At 38.8% G+C, this 19,957-nt stretch overlaps 1 protein-coding gene across 3 annotated transcripts; it reads left to right on the top strand.

Annotated features, from left to right (window-relative positions):
- Positions 1–89: 89 nt before the first annotated feature.
- On the top strand, positions 90–16,596 carry ppp1r13l (protein phosphatase 1, regulatory subunit 13 like). 3 transcript variants are annotated; one of them, XM_086262245.1, is made up of 13 exons: positions 90–413; positions 8,292–8,372; positions 8,483–8,604; positions 8,982–9,537; positions 10,033–10,125; positions 10,238–10,326; positions 10,692–11,052; positions 11,142–11,602; positions 11,724–11,861; positions 12,439–12,572; positions 14,546–14,712; positions 15,178–15,371; positions 15,496–16,596. In XM_086262245.1, the coding sequence occupies exons 2-13, from the start codon at positions 8,336–8,338 to the stop codon at positions 15,529–15,531; spliced, it is 2,388 nt and encodes a 795-aa protein (XP_086118371.1). In that variant the 5' UTR covers positions 90–413; positions 8,292–8,335; the 3' UTR covers positions 15,532–16,596. The 3 variants fall into 3 exon arrangements, with proteins under 3 accessions (XP_086118371.1, XP_086118372.1, XP_086118370.1); XM_086262246.1 differs by having other exon boundaries at positions 90–478; positions 8,309–8,372; XM_086262244.1 differs by having other exon boundaries at positions 91–478.
- Positions 16,597–19,957: the final 3,361 nt, after the last annotated feature.

The following is a 19,957-nucleotide window of genomic DNA, read 5'->3' as shown; positions in this document are numbered from 1 at the left end:
AGAGAGACTTGTGTATCGGAAGTATATGATGGGCCTATAGGCCCAACAAATTAATACAGTTATATGTTTTTAAAAATACATAATTGTGTAAAACAATAGTCTATTATTATGCATGTAACACAGTTCATAAACTAAAAAAATCTATTCAAAAGTGAGGGTGTGAATAAAAAAAATCGACAATTACCTGTCCGCAATTTACTAAATAATACGCAACTCTTCCCTCACGGATTATATACTTCACCTGGAACAGCTGTGGCAGGAACACCTGGCTCGGGTTACAGCAGTGAAGAAAGCCGAGGGGCTGGACTATCAGCCAAAATAACTCAACTCGGTACGCAGCTATGACTAAATGTCTGGAGCCGCCGCCACAAGAGAGCGACTCAGGCTGATCCCAACTTCAGGAAGACAAGAAGGTTTGGACGCAACGCATTCTCTTCTCTTCAGTTTAGGACAAAAGGACAGGCTCTGATTTGTTGAGGTATGAACTTTTAATTTGTTCCGTAATGCAAGTTTGCCCGTCTTCATGGTCGAAAACTTTAAGTTGCGGTTTAAGATGGTGCCTGCATTACGGATTTGTGCAACGTCGGATTAGTTATCTGTTCGCACCTCAACTGAAGTTATGAAAACTCTTTTTCACAGCGTATCTCCTTTCATTTCTAGTTGATTGTGAGGTTTCTTCTATTTGAGGAAGAGCGTGTACTGTAATGAAAATCAGATGTTACCAACCGTGCCTGGCATGCCACTCTGTCCAAAACCACAAAGAAAAGCTGAAGTGCAAAAGCGAGCTGCTGGCTGGACATTGATGTGCAACCAGTAAAACAATCGTTTATTTACAGTTATGTATATATATATAGTCTAATATAGCTATGTAGAAACACAATATCCAGGGTGTCTTTTCTATCAGTTTTGTGCTTCTATTCTTTTTATTTTTTGATGTGCATTATTATTGGATTGTTACTACACTGGGTCCGGGATGAAATGTATTAATTGTTGTTTTTAGTGTTAGGATAAGCAAGAAATTCATTCATAACATTTGGTGTTAGTATAACCACTATTTCAGTCAATTTTACATCACAAATTCAACTGTGCCAATTTTTTGCTTAATTGAACTGCATGTTGGATCTATACACAACTCTAATTTACAAGCAAAGCAAACCTTCCTGTTGGAACAGGGATGAAATGGTATTTATCCAGAACGTGTGCTTTACATGGTTTCTCTATCAAAACAAGTTTGGCTGCATTTGTTGTACTTGCTGCAACCAAATCGTTAAAACCAAGCAGAATTCAGCAATTTAAAAAAAGAAAATTGTGGTCGAATTCATGTACATACGCATATACCAGCTGATATTTACTTCTTGGTAGTGGCCCTGCTTTGCACCACAGCTTGAGAATGTTACAAAGCAGGCATTGGATGAATGGATCTGGCATGTAACTTCCCAGAAATGTCATATAGCACTGAGAGATTCCTGTGTCATATGCTGTGGAGAACAGTATTATGCTAGAAGTGAAATGAATTACCACCACAGAGACACGAGGCTATGCTAAAAAACAGTTGTCCACATTATGGGACAAAAGGAAGGAAAGATATACTCTTGTTCTGGATTAGTAATCATCACCTCAGCATGTCTCTGGTCTATCCATAGTTTATGTGCTCTTGTGTCTGCAGTGACTGCTTTTATCCCAAGCTTGAGAAGTATAATAGTCATGTATTGTGTAAAGTCTTTGGAAGTGACAGTTGCTATCGTGAATAGAGCGTATTAGTGTGAACTCTTGTTTGTGTAATTATGTAGGTTTGGCTTTCAGTGACTAACTAAGTCTGCTGTGCAGGTGAAAGCACTGTAAAAAAACAAAACAGAGTTCTTTGGGTGGGGTTTTTCCAACTCGTTATCTCACTGTTATCCAAGTCATGCCATGTTTTAATCAGTGAGCCCTTTACGATTAGTCTAATGTCAGCATGGGGTCATAGTCAAATTTAACTAAACTTCTCATGTAACTAGGTCAGCACAAAGTCATAGCGGTTTTTGAAATTAGTTTTACAAGCCTTGACATGACCTTTCACATAAACAGCTCAAGTGTTGCCGGTATCTGTTGATGCAAGAATGCTAATACTAATGATAAAGCCTATCAGTGCATGAAGATCTCAGAATTCTGCAACACAGATTCCTGGTCATTCTCACAGTAATTACACAGCACCTCCCACATGAATCTGCATAATTATCCTTGGGTTTATTCTCCTTTCTCGCCATGTTTTCAAACATTCTTACTACATGAAACAGTGATGAGCCAGTGTAAACATTATGCTGGATGTTGGACTTTGGACTCTTGGGCCCTATTTCAGGAAGCCGGTTTAGTGCAAACTCTGAGTAAGTATACCCTGAGTTAACGAAAACTCTGGGTTTTCGGTTTCACAAAGCGAGTTTAGATTAATTCTGAGTGAGTTACTATGACGACACACTCCGTGAAGCTAACCTGCCCCCTAGCAGGTTTACTTCAACTAACCCTGACGTTCTCCGCCTCTTTGTCAGAAACCTGACTGTAGGAAGTGTCAGACATGGCGTGCCCCTTCCTTGAAGAGCCAGTAGATGTTGAAGCCCAAATTCTCCGCAGAGCTCTCCGCCGGGAGAGAGTGATTAGAGCGCGTTCGGACATTTTATCATTTCCTGATGATTTCCTGTGTGAACGTTACGTTTTTCAGCACAATCTATAATTTATTTGAATAACATCCTCAGGCCTAATATTGCTCATGTGACACATCACGGACATTCTCTCAGTTCTGTACATATTATTCGTATTGCACTTCGGTTTTTTGCAAACGGGAGCTTTCTGTATAATATTGGTGACGCTGAGCATGTTTCCAAGGCTACCGTCTGTCGGGCAGTCAGGAATGTTACAGTTGCACTGAAACGTCTCCTGCACTCGTTTGTGGTGTTCCCCGGTCACAGACCCACAAGATTCATCAAAGAGGGATGCTACAAAATTGCAGGTATCAGGATGAACGAAACTTAATTCATGATGTGGTGATACTTGAACTACTACTTAAATGTTACATTTATTCTCACGGTTCCCAGGCGTGATTGGCTGTATAGATGGCACTCACATTCCAATCATTGCTCCTTCAGTAAATGAAGGAGACTATGTGAACAGGAAGTCTTTCCACAGCATTAATGTGCAGGTACATAGTTCCCTGTAGCATTTCAAACTAACAAATTATTTCATTATAGTAATGGATGCTAATTTGTGTTCTCTGCACTGTGAAGATCATATGTGATGCTGCCAACATTATCACAAATGTAGAAGCCAACTGCTCAGCCTCTGTGAGTGGTGGTGGTGGAGGACCCCCACCTGTTTTCCGGGCCTCCGCTTTTTGTTCTGTTGGCTATAACGGGTCACATTTGAGCATACAGAGTAAGCAAATATGTACTTGTAATGTGCTCAGATAATTTCAATAAGTGCTTACAGAGGGGAAATTAATGTAGCCTCTAACTGCAATCGATTTACATGGGACAAACAGACCAAGCACTATGGCTCATAATACAATTACACCTTACCTGTTTGGACTATATTTTTATATTTCATTTTTACTTGCTGCCAGGAACGTTTGGGGCCTGTTGGGTTGCACCTGCGCTCACATCACATCACAAAATCAAATGTATAAAATAAAAAATAAAATAAATATAATAAAATAACGTGTTGAATGGGTGGAAATCCCTAGATCAATGTTTAAATTAACACTCACGCATTGACTCTGTCGGCTATGTTTTGCCATGCATGCTCCCTTTCTTTTGCAGCTGAGGCTGTGTTACTTTTTTTCCGCAAAATTTGCATGTTATCGGCATATGCTGCCATCAGAATTTCGGCCTCAAGCGCTGTAAAATACATTGACCGCGCCTTCTTTCCCCCCGTCTCCATGGTGACTTGCTTAATCTGTGCTCCACTAATCAGGGCTTTATGTATCCTCGTGCGCGCGCTTAACTTGGGGTTAAAGCAACTCCGCGTTGACTGAACTAATTGTTATCAGCCTTTCTGAAACCGAATATTCCGAGTTGGACAGTTCGGGGTTACTCAACCCTGAGTATCGTTTTTCACTCTGAGTTTTCTAAACCGGCTTCCTGAAATAGGGCCTTGGTATTTAAAATCTTACTATGCAAGAGCAATTGAAATGTATGTTCATTGATGATGACTTACAGGTAATGTTTGCTTTAGGACTTTATGATAAACAAAAATGAAAAGCAGGCCACAAAGGGAAGTTGTATAAAGGGAATGCTTTATCATGCTGTTGCAAGTTTTCTGCCAGCACAAAGCCAAAGTTCTGGAGGAAGGATATGAAGGAGGGACCGACAATTGTGAAAGAGAACAGGCAGGAAATTAGTACCTAGATAGAAATATGTAGTTAGGATAAAACTAAAGAATTGGATGTGTAATCATGAACTTCTAGCGAAAGACTTAAAAGGAGTGGGAAAGGGAGAGACTGCTTGTAGTCTTGGTTAGACACACCCTAGCATTTTGCAAAGCTAATGATTATTGTCTTTAATCTCTAAATTTCCATTGTGCTTCCCATAGTTTCTCTCTGTTTTTCAGGGTGTCCTAACAGAATTTTAACATTTTGCACTGCCAGTAGTTTTGGGGACAGTAGTTTTGTCAAGTGCCATTTTATATTTTATTCCTGTGGCTTTTATGTTGGCTTCACCACTTGAAAGAGCTAATTGTTGCTGTATTGTACTACATTCTAGTCTAAGCACTGGCAAGAAAATCAAAATGTGGTTTTCCAAGAAACTAACCATGACACAAAACCAGAAATAGACGACAGCACAGCTGCAGTAGCCACAAGCTGTCAGTTCACTTTAAACGTCTAGATGATTGATGTTTTTTCGCTTCCATATTTGCATATGCTTCTATCTTTATTTACTGTAGCACGTCTATTAAAATGTGGAACAATTGCCTCAAGAGATACTATATGTGATAACTGAAAGGATATTGGCTGTTCCAACAAACAAAGTTATTGACTATATATCTCTGTCTTCACTTCTAAAAACATTTTTTTCTTTACACAGAGTTGTCTAGATTTTTTATTATTTTTTTAGATTCATACACTTGCATAAGATAAAAGTGTTAAGTAAACAAATGAAACCTATTGTGATTAAAAAGAAACAAACAAGGAGAAATAAATGAAAGAGATTATCTCAAAACAAACACTAAAATAGCACAAAAACAAAGGCAAATCCAGAATCTAAATGTTATTATGATAGGTATGTCATGGAAGATGATAGAACACAAAATAAAAGTAAAGTGAAAGGAGAGAAATAATTCAATATTGTCATTATATTAACTGCAGTAATGTGCTTTATTAGTTTGCAATAAACTAAGTTATAAGAAAAGTTAACGTCGTAAACACACCCAAAAGAGTAATTAAAATCTGCGGTCCCCAACCTTTTTTGCGCCACAGACCTGTTTATGCCCGACAATATTTTCACGGACCGGCCTTTAAGGTGTCGCGGATAAATACAACAAAGTAAAACTAGTACCGGTACTGAAAAAAAGAAGATTTATTCATAACACACGTGAAAAGACCCAGGAAAACCGAGTTAACGATAAAAACGATAACAAAATAACGCTGAAAACCGATAAAAACCCTGAAAACCATATTTTTCACACCTGAGCCTCAACTCTCGCGGCCCGATACCAAACGACTCACGGACCAATACCGGTCCGAGGCCCGGGGGTTGGGGACCGCTGATTTAAATCATTTTAAAACACTGTTTAAAAAAAAAAATTGCTTATCTTTGCTTGTTTTCACTTCTAGTTGAGCAGCGTAGCCTGGCTTTTCTATGCAAATACAGTCTTGTTTACTTTGTCTTACTTGATCATTTTCAGTGTATATTTGTTGTTGATTTAGTGATGGATTTGTCCAGTGTATATTTTCTGTAACCTTGTACAGCACTTAGGTCAGCAAAGGTTGTTCTATGTGGGCTAGAAAAATAAACTTTAACTTGACTTGACTTCTTACATGCATCTAAAAATAAATTACGTAACATCTAATTATGATTCCGTTCTAGTTTTAGTGAAGTTAAAGTGTTCTGGCAACACAAAGCCAAAATTGTCGGAATCAAGAGAAAATAGCAAAGGTGCCAAACGGCATGCAGAGTTTCACAGGAAGAAAAAGGGTGGGGTGAATAAAATCCTGGGCAGTAAAGAGAGAGTTCAGTGAATGAGTGATCAGCCTGACCTTTGTGAGTCACCAAGAGTGCAATCTCTTTTTGTGTGAGCTGCTGTTGACAGTGGTAAGCGTTCAAGTGTGCTAATGTGTGAGAATGTCTCACTGGGAGGAGTAAGGAATGTGAGCCTGCACCCAGGCCTGACTGAGATGTGACAAGTTCTTGCTACAAAGCATGACAAATAGTATGAATAACACTTATCTGATTCTGCTGTAAATTTAGTATTGGTTACTTCATATAACCCTTGTTTGCTCTGGCTAGGGCTAATTTTCAGTTGGTATTCTAATTAATCAGAATTATGTAGAGCAGGGTGTGCATAACCAATGCTGGTTGAGATTGGTCCAGACAAGGTTTCTTTATGTACAAACACAACAATATTAAACAACCGGGGACTACGAAGCTCAATCTCGCATCTCTCTTCATGACTAGTGGAAGTGGCTTGGCTCCTTTAAACCACTAAAAGTGAACCGAGGAACATTTCCAAAAATGTTTTATATTTTTTCCTACACATTATGCGTATTAAATTCATTTTCATCGTCATGTACATGTGTAATCTGTGTCTAGTCTAACACAATAAAAATCAAAGTATCAGGAAACAGCATCTGAGTGAAAGTGAGGAGGTTCAATAAATCTGTCCTCTGTCACAACCTTTTCCCCCCATTATGCCTAAACTAGGGATGTCGCAATAAACTGAATATAGGACGGTAAGGACAGGTAAAACTGGGTGGTTTGCAGTATAGTGTTACAGTCTACAGTACTGTTGCACTGCCTGCAGGGCAAACTGGGTTCCATGGTTATAACTCTTGTAGGTCCTGGATAGCAGGAGAGACTTTTGCAACAGCAAAGATGTTGGTAGAAGTCTACTGAGCATTGAAATAAAAGCTGATTTTTATAATACTTCAAAAATAAATGTCCAAATGTCTTGATGTTCTTTGGTAGGCTGCTGACTGACAGGACTTGCTTCTTGAAGGTGTCACTAATTTGGCACCTTACTACTGTAAACTAGTTTGAACAATGTTCTTTAGTAACATCAAATTTCACCGTCATTCTAGCTTTATACTAGCTATGGATTGGAAAGCAGCCATTGCGGCTCATGTAACATCTACTTGCCTACTGCAGAATGTAGTTGGCTAACTATACAAAGAACCGTAAACCACAAAGGAAATCTGCTGGAACTCACAATATAAATTATTAGATAAGGGTGATAAGTTAAGCTTTCAACATGACAGAGTTACTTTTAGAAATGTCATGAACTAAAGGGTCTTCATAAGATTTCTACTGCATGAACAATATTTACTGGACCTAAAGGCTGAAGATGCACTATAAATGTATGTTTTAAGTTTACTGAGAAACATGCAGTGGTGACTCTCAGCTTTTTGTAGTGCATCCAAATGTATACACAAAAAAGCCTTTGCAAAGGCTTCTATGCAAAGTGGTTATTACTGCGCAGCTCATTGTTCGTATTTTTTTATTGGCTTAAACTCATTAACAGAATAGCCCAGCTTGCATCGGCGTCTCTCTGGTTGTTAGTATTACTATACTTTGTCACACACTTGAAGCTGTGCTGCACCTGTCTGTCTGGCCTGTCTGTCTGAAACTGACACTCCAACATAAGTCATAAGTGATGTTAAGCTTGAGCACCTGGTATCTCAGATAACTTGGTTGAGTCAGTAGGTATGATGAACACCTGCAACCAGCACTTAAAAGGGCGCTCAAATGTCTATAACGTCATTATAAATGTTTGCAATTGTGCACTATGTCATATTTCTGTTTTTGAACTTTCAGTAATCAGGAAATTGTGACTTGTTTAGACATGACAGGCATTCGGCTTATTTGGAAATTGCCTGAAGGTAATTTCAGCTTGGAGCTGAAAGGGAAGAGCTAAGCAAAGTAAATCTTGCATGAAACCTAACTTTCAAGGTTGATTTAAAGTGAATTAGGGTTCGAGGAAGTCTGTGTGTAGTTCAGTATTAGGAGAAACATTTCCTGTAAAATGTTAATTCTTCTAAAAAGATGATAAAAAGCTTGTAAGCTGATGGAAGTGTTTTGTTTTTTGGATTTTTTTTTCTGTCCTAACAGGTGGCGTTTGTTTTCAGGAGCAAGTTATTGCTATCTGATGAGTCATGAGTTCTCAAACAAGTTTTGGGAGCAGCATGCTGTGTGAGTTTCCACTAATGTTTAACTTTTCCACTTGGCTCTGTGTATATTTGTACATGTGGGAATAATATCCTCTGCTAATTGAGTTTTGTACATTTGCGGTTTATATTCAGTCCAGACCATGAATGATGATCTGAGCGCATCACTCGCTACAGCAGACGAGTTATCCAAAGAGTTTAACTCCTTGCTGCAGGAGGCCTCCACCAGCAATAACAACACAGAGTCTAAGTCACAGGTACTCACTCATACACACACATGTAGTACTAGTTTCCCTCTTTTAGCTGTTAATTTGCACTAGTTTATAATAGTTACATTTTGTAGTCCTTCAAAGTGTGCAACATGGGTGGAAATATCAAGGCAGTGGTTGATTTATTTGTTTTTTCCTTTCCTCTGTTTCTAAATTAAATTTGCCAGTGAGGGGCTTTCCTTGTCCTGATTTTTTTGTAAATGTGTGAACACAGACCAAAATAAAAACTTTCATTCAAATTCACTTGCACTCTTTCAAACACACCCTTGTACAGATGTAGTTGAATGCCAACAAAAACATGTTGACATGTTTGTGTTTAAAACAAAACAAAACGCAGTGATATCCATATCTCTTTTTTTCTGTAGGCCACCTCCAGTATCTCCAGAGAGCAGCCTCAGTCCAGTTGGTCTTCCAGCACTTCCACTACTAAACAGGCATCCGGTGGCAGCAGTAATGGATCTCCCAGCTCTTCAGCTTACTCCACAAGCTCAGCATCCTTCCATCCCATTGACTCTGTCAGTTCTAACAATAATAATACCAGATCCTCCCCCGTATTCCCACCAAGCCCACTATCATCCCCAAAGCTCCAAAGAAGTGCACATGCTCCAGTCCGAGCTGGATCTGACATCGTCCACCATAGTTACAGCCATTCAGCTCAAAACACGAAGTATAATTCTTTGCCTCATTATGACAAGAGCCCACGAAGCTCAGTTAGCTCCACTGATAGAAGCCCTGCTCCAAACTCAAAGGCCGTTACTTTGGAACCATCAGCTTCAGCCCATTCCAATTTGCTCAGACCTTATGACAGCAGCCAGATGCGTCCAAGGTCGCCTCGATTCGACAGAAGCCATTCTCCATTGTCTGCCAATTATCCAATGTCCAGCACGCTTCCCAGAAATTTTAGCAGTTCCAGGCAACAAGGTAAAGTTTTCATTTTCAGGACATTTAAACTTAATTATCATGAAATTCATTTTACTTTATTACCTTTGTAGTAATTTTAATACATTTTATTAAGAAACTAGGTGAGCAACTACCCAACAAGTCAAATTAAATTACCTCAACATATCTGGATATAAGTCAGGATTTGAGATGTAACAATTCAAATATTGTCTGATTAAATAAAGGGGTGTGTTGGGTAGAGATGTTATTAAAGTGTGGCTGAAAAAGTGCTTCTTAGTCAACAAGATAAAAAAAAATAGATAGATAAATAGATAAAAAACAGACTCACTTTCTGAACATGAAAGCAAATCTAAAAGTAGACGTGTCACAGTGTTCTTTCAGTTATAAAAAACAAACGCATGAAAATGTTATAAAAAATAATACTGGTCTGTAAGCTTATTAACTTTCTAGCACACTTGCTCTATTTTTGTTTTTCCTTTGCTCATATTTTTGTTGCTTTATCTCCCACAATCTCAGACGAGGCTGTGCAATGGCAGAAGAGTCCTGGCAAGTGGAATGAGACAGATCTGGACATGTCTTATGAAAGGAAGCCTCATCACACTTATGACAGTTAGTGGTTTTATGACCATTTAAAGTGAATTTCTGGAATGAGTCTCTGCAAGTAATCTAAGCAAGTTTTTTTTGTTGTTGTTCTTTTTGTTTTTTAACCTTGCTGTTACAGAGACAGAGTGGCTGCGGTCAACTATGCCAAATCCAAATTGGAAAGAATCCAACCTCGATGGCCCTTCTCCAGCTCCAAGCCCCATAAAAGTAAATTGTAATACAAGATGAAACTTGTTTGTATGGCTTTTGTGTATCTCAACGCTTTAATTCCAATGAATCTGCTTCCAGACTCCCTGCAGTTCATGAGAAACTTCAGATATGCAAATTACTCTATTTCCTTGTTTTTTCATAGATAAGAAAAAGTTGATCCCAACATTAGTGAACAGGATGCACCTTTCCTAAAAATCTTGATCTCAATTCAGAGCATGTTTTTTGTAATGCTGCATTTTTTGTCTTCTGTGGGACAGAAAAATGTCCAGTTTAATGAAAAAGAACACGAAAACCCCCCAAATTACTTCCTCCATTGAAATAAAAGGAAAAAAAGTGTCCCTTTTTTGTTTCTTCTGTTACAGGATCGTCTCTCTAATACTCTTCAGTTTTCCAGTGGATCCCTCCCCCGTAATGCACGTATTGCAGTACCACCATCTCAGTCTCACTCCCCTTACCAGTCTCAGCCCATCTCCCGTATTTCTATTCCTCCCAATTCAACTCAGTCCCGCCAGCATAAACCCATTCCTCTTTCTGTCATCATGCGCCTTCAAAATCCTTATTGGGGAGCAATGATAGCCCCCCAACCCAGAGTGGTTGGAGGACAAAGTGACATGTCACCTTACCAACCTGCTGTACCCGTCCCAAAGGAATTCTTCCAGCCTCCTGCAGTTCAGCCACAACTGAAGCCACCTGAGCTGTGGCAGCCAGCTCTATACAGTGACGGTAAAACACATTTTACATTAGCAAACACTTCCTCACTATGGTTTATGAATCTCTGTCTTATAAATGGTGATTTTTATCCATGATTGTAGTGCTGAACCCAGCGGATATAGATGCAGAGTTAGAGCGGTTGGTATCTGCTCAGCAGAACCCTGTAAATTTGGAAAATCCTGCCATATCAGAGGGTAGTGTGGAGACCGAGGGCACCAATCAGCAACCTCCTCGGCCCCTAAGCCCCACCACGCTGCAACCAGTGGTGGCGCCTGATGCCCAGAGCCATGTGACCCCTGTCATAGAGGAGGTCCTGCGCATCAGGGCAGAAATTCCCAGAGCCCTGAAGAGGAGGGGCTCTGTGAACCTTTCAAAGCCCCTGAAGAAGCCCTCGCATTACCAACCAAACCAGTACAAACATCTTATCAACAAGCTCTTTCGCAAGGAATACCATAACAAGGCGGACAAAGGTAGTGAGAGTAGCAGCTCATCAGATGGGGAGGACAGTGCTTTACCCCCTCTCCCTCCACCTAAGACACCCACTCTCATTAAAAATGACAAAGTAAGTATTTAACAACAATAACAATTATAACAATAGCGTCTAATGTTTTAAAAGGTGGAATGCAATCTTCTGCAGCCAAGTGTTTGGCTTTATACAAACTGATATTCTGTTTTTTGTGCAGAATTACCGTTCAATTTTGCGCCTGCCTAATCGAAAGCGCAAAAATTCTGGCAGGCGGGCTCGGCTTAGCCCGCTGGTGCTTGTACTTGATGGAGCTTTAGCTGGAGACCTGGACACAGTGCAGAAAGCTGTCCAGGAGGTATGTATACTAGCTCTATCTCTCTATCTCTATCGCTAGCTTAATTATGTTAAGAATTTAAAGAGAACTTCACTTAGCAAAGTCCAGACATAAACTGTGCAGGCAGCAAGGTTTGGATGTATTTCAAGAAAATAGCATGATCTCCGAGGGCTGCCCATAATAGTTATATTATTTTTTTTCCACTTCTTTAGCTTACATCAGCAGCCTAAATACAGTTTATTGGACTGCAACAGTGAAGTGACAGGCTTCCTGCTCCAGTGCCGTATTTAGACATTAAGAAGTACTGAAAATTGTGAAAAAATGTTTTATGTTTAACTTTAGTTTTCTGAAGGAACACATGCTGAGTATGCGTTCTGTTTTTCAGCTCATCTCTGAGTCTTCCAGTCAGCACAATAGCTTCAACTCCTATTTTAGAAAGAAATGCTGACAGTCATGCTAAACTAATGTCAGAGTGGATAAACTGGTTACAACAAATGCAAATCTTATTTGTTTTATGTCTGCAATTTGTTTAAATGGTGGGTGGAAATAAATCACATTTAATCTGACAAATCTACTGTGTGTAAAATGCTTTTCCAAGATGAGTGATCCCAGCCAACCAAATGAAGAAGGCATCACTGCCCTTCATAATGCCGTCTGCTTTAGGCATCACGATATCGTGGACTTCCTGGTTCGGATTGGAGTTAATGTCAGTGCACCTGACAGCCATGGCTGGTAAATATTTGTTTACTGTTGTATACATCCTCTTTCTCTTATTTCCTCTTATGTTTGTCTCCTGTAAAAGCCTTTGTGTAACTAGTTCATATAACTTATTTCAGAACACAACATTACTCCTTGTTTGCACAGCCATGTGGACAAAAGATACAGCCTATTTCAGTTCAAAAGATTTACATAAAATTGGTCTTACATTTGGATAGATGAACATTACATGGCATAGTGTTATTATTATTTTTTAACCAAAACTCAACCAAAATGCAGAAGGAAAAATTAAATACAGCCTTAATATTTCCATAAGGCTTAAGAGGGTAAGTAGCACACAGGAGCTGCTGATCAAATACACTTGATTAACTGATCATCAATAAGTGTGACCACCTCTATAAAAGCAGAGGTTTTGGTAGTTTGCAGGTCTGGTGCATTCAGGTGCGTGCACCAATGATCTCAGAGAAGCAATTATTGTTTCCTACTGTTCTGGAAAGAGTTATGAAGCTATTTCCAAACAAGATGAAATCCATCATTCTACTAGGAGAAAGATTACCGTATTCGCAAAAGGAAAACATTGAAGACAGCTGCCAGTAAATGTTCCAGTACATTCACCCCAACGTCAATGTTAAGACAAATTAAAATTGAGATAAAAAAAAGCACCATTCAAAATACACCAGTCCTCAGCCTGTTAAATGTTACATTTCATTCCTCAGCATGTTAAATGTTACAGTTCATGGCAGTACAATTGGACAAAGACTGAACAAGTATGATTGTTTTGAAGGGTTGCCAGGAGAAAGCCTGTTCTCTCTAAAAATAACATGGCAGCATGGCTTAGGTTTGAAAACCTGCATCTGAACAAATCACAAGGCCTCTGGAACAAAGGTTCTCATTTAGTAAGAATGCCTGCACACAAATTCATTCAAACATATCATGCCAAATCAGTCTTTTATACCAAATTGGTTCAAAATGTATGAACACAGTTAGAACAAAGTGATGAAGGCCTAACTTTGGAAAGCTTTTTCAACTTTTCTGGCTTTCTCTTTGGGTGCAATTGTTTCCATTTTCAGTTGGCCCTGCTTTCTTGCCATAGATGCGTAGACTTTTGTCTTACAACATCGACCACTTTTCTCATGTTTAATAAATTCCATATTAATTTTGTGTATACACATAACTTTTGCACAAAAGAAATGTATACTTGAACATTTCCATGCACATATTAGTAAACAGCTCTCTAAAGAATATCTTTAATATCTAAAGAATGTCTTTTTGGGCAGACATGCCCGAAGTGGAGATGCACTACCTCACATTTGGTGAAAACCAAACACAAACACCTCATACCAACTGTCAAACACAGTGATGGAGCGGTAATGTCTGGACTGATTTTGCAGCTACAGGACCAGGGCAACATGTAGTTTTTGAGTATACTGTAAACTTCTTTATATACAAAAGTATTCTAGAATCAGATGTGAAGTCTTTTTGACTAAACTTGGTCATCCGTCCTACAGGGCAAAGATTCTAAGCATACTGGTAAATCGACAACAGACTGGTTGAAAAAGAAAAGAATTAGCCTCACTGAAATGCTGTGGTGGAACCGTAAGTGAACTGTGCATAAATGAATGCCTGCAAAGCTCAATGACCTCAAGCAACGTTGCTAAAAAAAAAGTGGGCCATAGTTCGACCATAATGACATGAGAGTCTGATAAAGTCATACAGAAAACGTTAACATGTAGTGTGCTTAACTTTTCTTTTTTTGCATTTTGGTTTTGTAAATATTTCCCTTTGGCTGTGCTGACAAGGATAAAGGTTTTTCAGTCTAAGTTATCATTTGATGAAGTTGATCTGAAGGAGTTGCAAAGGAATAGATGTTTTATTTTTTAATATAATGTTATATCCTGGTATCCAAAGCCCTGGAACTGGAAGACGGTGTACGGATATATCCATATCTATAAATACAACATAATTAAAGCTCTTTATGTGGCCTACAGGACTCCACTTCATTGTGCAGCCTCTTGTAATGACCGTCCTCTTTGTGAGTTTTTGGTGAGGAGTGGGGCTGCCGTCATGGCCGTTACAGAAAGAGACAGAGCTACTGCCTCCCAGAAGTGTGACCCTTATGCTCCTGGATATGAGGAGTGTGAAACCTTCCTGAGGGGTGAGACAACAACTCCCACATGTAAACTGTACTATGAACTGTTTAATTAGTCAAATAGTACTTATAACGTATCATATGATATTTTCTACTGATGTAATCTGCTGCATGTTTAACCTCAGTGTCAATTGTTTTGTTAAATAGCATTCAGCCATTCACAGACATGTACAGAATATGTATATATATTGTATGTTGTAATATAAATAATAGTAAGAAAAATAATAATCATAATTAAATAGTTTTGTTCAAAATCTACTCCCAAAGAAATGTTAGGAGGATTACAAGTTTTCTTTCTTTCTTTCTTTTAAAAAAAATAATTTTAAGAATACAACGTAGGAACACTTTAAGGTGGCGTTCAAAAGCAAATATAGTGACCTCTAGCCTCTCAATGAACACTATTCCAAACTACTGCTTTCTGGTACAGCAGTTTTTATAGTTATATGTATCTTGTATGTTTTCTTTCTTCAGCTGCGGAGGAGGCCATGGGGGTGGACAACAGCGGAGTGCTTTATGCTCTGTGGAGCTACCCAGCTCAGGCAGCAGATGAACTGAGCTTTAAAGACGGAGACATGGTCACCATCCTCCAGAAACCTGAGGGGTCAGACTGGTGGTGGGCCTCACTGTGTGGCAGGGAAGGCTTTGTTCCAAACAACTACTTTGGGGTAAGACACCACTTTCTAAATAAAGAAAACATCAATTCAGTCCTTTTCTCCTGATTTCATGATTTTCATTTTGCAACAAAACATGACTTTTAATTGTTTTCATGTTTGTTTTTTCTTTTTCTAGCTTTTCCCGAAGGTTCGGCCGAAATCTCTGTGTTAAGTGGCATCCTGATTATCAGGTCTGGTCAAACTGATGCAGGGAATATTCTCAGATGCTTTATAGCTTCAGACTTTTAGTTGAACAAACTGTCTGTACGGCCATAAAAAGACTGCAGACCTAAAAGATTTTTTGTGATCTGTCAGGGAAGGAGAGGCAAAGGTGAAGTCTCTATACTCCTTTTGGCTGTACTGACAAGGATAAATCTTTTTACGTTTGTACCGGCTTGGCTGTAGAATAATTATCTATGTTACAACTCTATAACAGATAGTCAAGTTTTGTTGTCTATCCAAATGTTACAAAGGGGTGAAGGTCCATGTTGTTCGGATTACTTAGGCTTCAGTCAAGGGTTCACCATACAATGAGTAAAAAGTTGGTAAGGTTACTAATCAGAATGCAAACACTGGCTTTTGATGTTCAGTCAACTTATCAGCAAAGTCATGGCAGGTGTGTGAAATCTTGTGACTGCTCAGTTTAGAAATGCTTTGCTTCAATCAAAGTAAAATCTAAGTTTCCATTCCTGGAAAAGTTTGCAGAAAGGAAGCACCACAGTAAAAGAGAGCAGTTAGCAGGGAATGTTTTACTTTACATAATATTTCAGAAATGTACTCAGATATCACAGCCTTTGCAAATAGTTTCTCAGATATTAGTACTAGTATTTAACTGTAACTTTTTCTGGCTACAGTGGCTGTTAAATCCTAATAACAACAATATTCTTGAAATATGTGTGATTTTTTTTGAATGTCAGGAGTTGTGTTCTCCTATCAGTACGGCGGTAGTAGGTTTACCATAGTATTTTCAACCTCAGTATTTTCTTTTTGCCTTCAGGTTTGTGTTGTATGTTTATGCTCACTAAATAAGTGTGTCTTTTTTGAAAGTGTTTTCCGGGTGGATGTGTTTGTGTGTGTACTCACAGTGGTGTAGTGCATGTGGTGACAAAAACTGGTTTTATTATATTTTTTTTTTTGTTTCACTTGTTACTAGGGCCCTCTGTGCATCTAACCTTTAGGCTTCTACGGAGCACATAGTGATCAAATTTTTGAATACTGAATAAAAAGATGAAAATCGTGTTTTTGTTTTTGCCTTTTCTTTAAAATGTGCTGTATTTGGAGTTTTGTTACTTGAAAATACCATTTTGAAATGTCCCTTACTGACCAACAGATGGCATTGTATTATTAAGTATTTCAACAGCTGCATGTTTTGCAAGCAAAAACTGTATATAGTAATATATGACAAAGCACCATTCAAGGCTGGTCTGCAGCATTATCCCACACTGTACATTATACATGGAAAAACATCTGCTAATTTCTTTTATTTCTTCTTATTTGAAGTTGCATTCATTTCCCTGATCTTTTTCAGTCTTTTTGCTTTTACACCACAGAGCACCCACAGGACTGCTGTGATATTTAATGAATTAGTTAACTGTATTCTTATGAATAAGTGTAATTACCGAAAAAGCTACACGCATGATGAACAGGTTTTTTTTTTTTAAATTAACTCTGATTTGCATCTTTTGATCTACAGACTATCTGCACTGATATTAACACCAACGCTTGTATTCTTCAACACAATCCCTGAGGACAATTACTGCCAACACTGATTGAAGCTGACTGCTGTTTTCTTTAAATGTTTCATGTTATGCAGATTATACAAACATGATAATAATGACATACAGTTAGTGGATATACAGCATCACTGTTAACTCTCTCACACACACACAGCTGTGATGAACTAATGCTGTGTGTCTGGTGAATAATTCAGGTGATTTAAGTGAACTGAAATGTCCAGTGGCCTGTGGCAGAATACATAATGTTTCACTGAAATAGATCTTCAACTCAGCTAGAAGGCCATGGTATAGAGCAGGAACACATGATGCAGTGAAAAATCATTTCGTCTTAAATTAAAAAACAAGAAGCTGTTTAAGTCAGCAACTCAATGAGGTAAGATGTTGTTGTAAGCTGTTTCACTCTTTTGGTTTCTAGAAAGATAAAATTGCAGCAAGCTGATGAGCAAGTTGAGCCATTTCATCAGTTTTCATAATCGCGGTTTTGTTTTGTTCTTTACATTTAAAATTGATACTGCTATTTTATAAATAATGAGTTCTTGTCACATAAACTAATAGTCCCCATCATTGTTAAACCCAGCACAGTTCAGTGTAGTAATTATAATCTGAAAGTTTGAACCTAATGGTTAAACACTGCCTTCCTCTGCAGCCAATGCTTTGGTTTACAAAGCACAACATTTTCTGCAGTAATTTCTGTTTCTGAAAAGTCTAAAACCCCCTTTTTTTCTTTTGCATATAATCACAAGTCTTCAGTCAAACCCATATCTCTTTGCAAGACCTGCACTGGTAAAAGAACTGCATCTGACGTTGTGAAGACTTCTTTGCAGAACAGTAATTCTCTTCAAGCAGAACTCATTTGCTGCCTCATTTAAACCCCATTATAACCACGATGGACCAAAATGAACTGTTAGTGCCGTGGCCTGCTGTCGGAGGAGTGTGGCACACCTGCACACACACATATAATGGTTTCAGACAAGCTGGCTTTCTCAGAGAGCATATTTCCCAATCGGTGTCTGGCAACACTACTTGACATAGCAGGCTGGCCCTTTACTGCTGCAGACATATAAGAACGTAATCACACAGAGAGAAAGTGAGCTTTACTGTCACGAAGTGAAGTAGAAAGCTGAAGGAAATCTACTAAAAATAGGGACAATAAATGTTAGAACTGGATGAAAAAATTAAATGAAGAGACATAAAAGGTGTAAAACGACACAGCAGGCAGTTTTCTGTTTGCGGAGAAATGTAGCGATTATCTATAGAGCAACTAGCCATGAAAAATGTGATTCATACCCTGAGTGATTGAGAGTATGTTGAGTCAACAGATATAATCTAAAATCTGTTCCGATAATGTCCAAAAGAGAAAAAATATATAGAATAAATCACTTTTACTTGCGAAAAAAGTATAAAATCATTTATAAGAACACACATACCCACAAACACACAGTTTTCAACCAGAGCAACCAGTTGACCCAAAGGGCATCAATATTATATGTTTTTACCTTTGAGGTATTAATCAGATGCCCTTCTTTGTTAGTCTTTTGGGTGACTTAGGGCAGGAAAGCATCTTCAGCGTGAACTTGGGGAACGCTTTGCTTCATTATTTAAGAACAACAAACGAGTATACATTTGCTTTTCTAGCACTACAGTGCAGCAACAAATATGCATATCTGTTTTTCAGCTATCAGAACTGTACTGACGTCTTCTCGTATTCTGTGAAAATTATGTGTGACAGCCAGCCAACTGCCTTCAAGGGACATCATGTTAGTGTCTGTTGGCATGTGGACTTGTTTGCATGCATGCACGCACATGTGCCTGTATTTCTGCATTCTTTCTCAATCAGACACTGAGGTGAGCAGACAGATCCATGCAAATATGTCCACTCCGCCTTTTTCTTTCATTCTTTCCCTACCACATCCATTCTTCCTGTGTTCCCACTCTGTGCTCCTGTGGAGTAATGAATAATAGAGGAGTGCTTGTCCTCCCTTGCTCCCCTAGTTAATCAGAGCTCGCCTGGCTGCCCTCTTCTCTGCCACTCCTCACTTTAATAAATCATTCAGGCCTTCAGGACGACAAGTACGTCAGAGGAAGCTATAAGCAAGGGTTGCAGTGGTAAAAACCCTCTCTTACAACAACCTATATCTCCTTTGCTCCAAACCAGGAACAACCCTCTCTCACTATCGTCTCTCTTACCTATGTGTGTCCTTTATTTTTTCAGTCACCCCATCCATTCTTTCACATTTTTTTACAAATTTTTTATTTACAAGACAAGCAAGTCCTCTTTTCACTTTCTCTCTCCCACGGGGAAGCATTTCACTTCAGCTCTCACTCCAGCGAGGTCCAACCTAACACATATTGTTCTCATTCCTCATCTCTTTCCTCCCCCTTCTTCCTCCGTTCCCTTTGTCTGCCCTCACTGCCTGAGCAGAAATTCCCTACTGGCATGACGTCACATAAATATGAAGTGGTAATGCTGCATAAAGGGTCATAAATGGAATGGATAAAAAACAACAAGACAATCATGAATTGAAGGATGTGCAGTGAAAGTGTAATATCCCTTTTCATATTAAATATCCAATCATATGATACAGTTGAGAAAACCTAATTTGGGAAGGTGCCTGTTGAACTCCATTATAGGAAGAAGTTGAGTTAGTGAATATTTTCAGCCGCATTAGATCCTCAGATGTATTTTGATAAAAGAGTTGTTGGGACCCTTTATCAAAAAGATGGAAGGAAGGTGATGATCAGCTAGCAGAAGTGTGACTTAATGCTGAGAAAGAGCATTACAGATCTGATGTCTGCTTTGAGAGTGTTGATGGAGAAGTATAGAGAAGGTCACAGTTGCACTGTGTCTTTATGGATCTAGAG

This window comes from Aulonocara sp. 'chitande type north' Nkhata Bay, linkage group LG14, assembly GCF_057382095.1.
Source record: "Aulonocara sp. 'chitande type north' Nkhata Bay isolate Kocher_YH1m ecotype deep benthic linkage group LG14, A_spYH_male_GT1.1, whole genome shotgun sequence".
Taxonomy (NCBI): domain Eukaryota; kingdom Metazoa; phylum Chordata; class Actinopteri; order Cichliformes; family Cichlidae; genus Aulonocara; species Aulonocara sp. 'chitande type north' Nkhata Bay.
This window is presented reverse-complemented; position numbering and strand designations above follow the sequence as displayed.

What these genes read in the sequence shown, in the direction of transcription:
- ppp1r13l (XM_086262245.1), top strand. Translation starts at nt 8,336, where the DNA reads ATGAGTTCTCAAACAAGTTTTGGGAGCAGCATGCTGT. An exon ending in CAGCTCCAAGCCCCATAAAA is followed by an intron (nt 10,327 to 10,691) that starts GTAAATTGTAAT and finishes CTTCTGTTACAG; the next exon opens with GATCGTCTCTCTAATACTCT. An exon ending in GCCAGCTCTATACAGTGACG is followed by an intron (nt 11,053 to 11,141) that starts GTAAAACACATT and finishes CCATGATTGTAG; the next exon opens with TGCTGAACCCAGCGGATATA.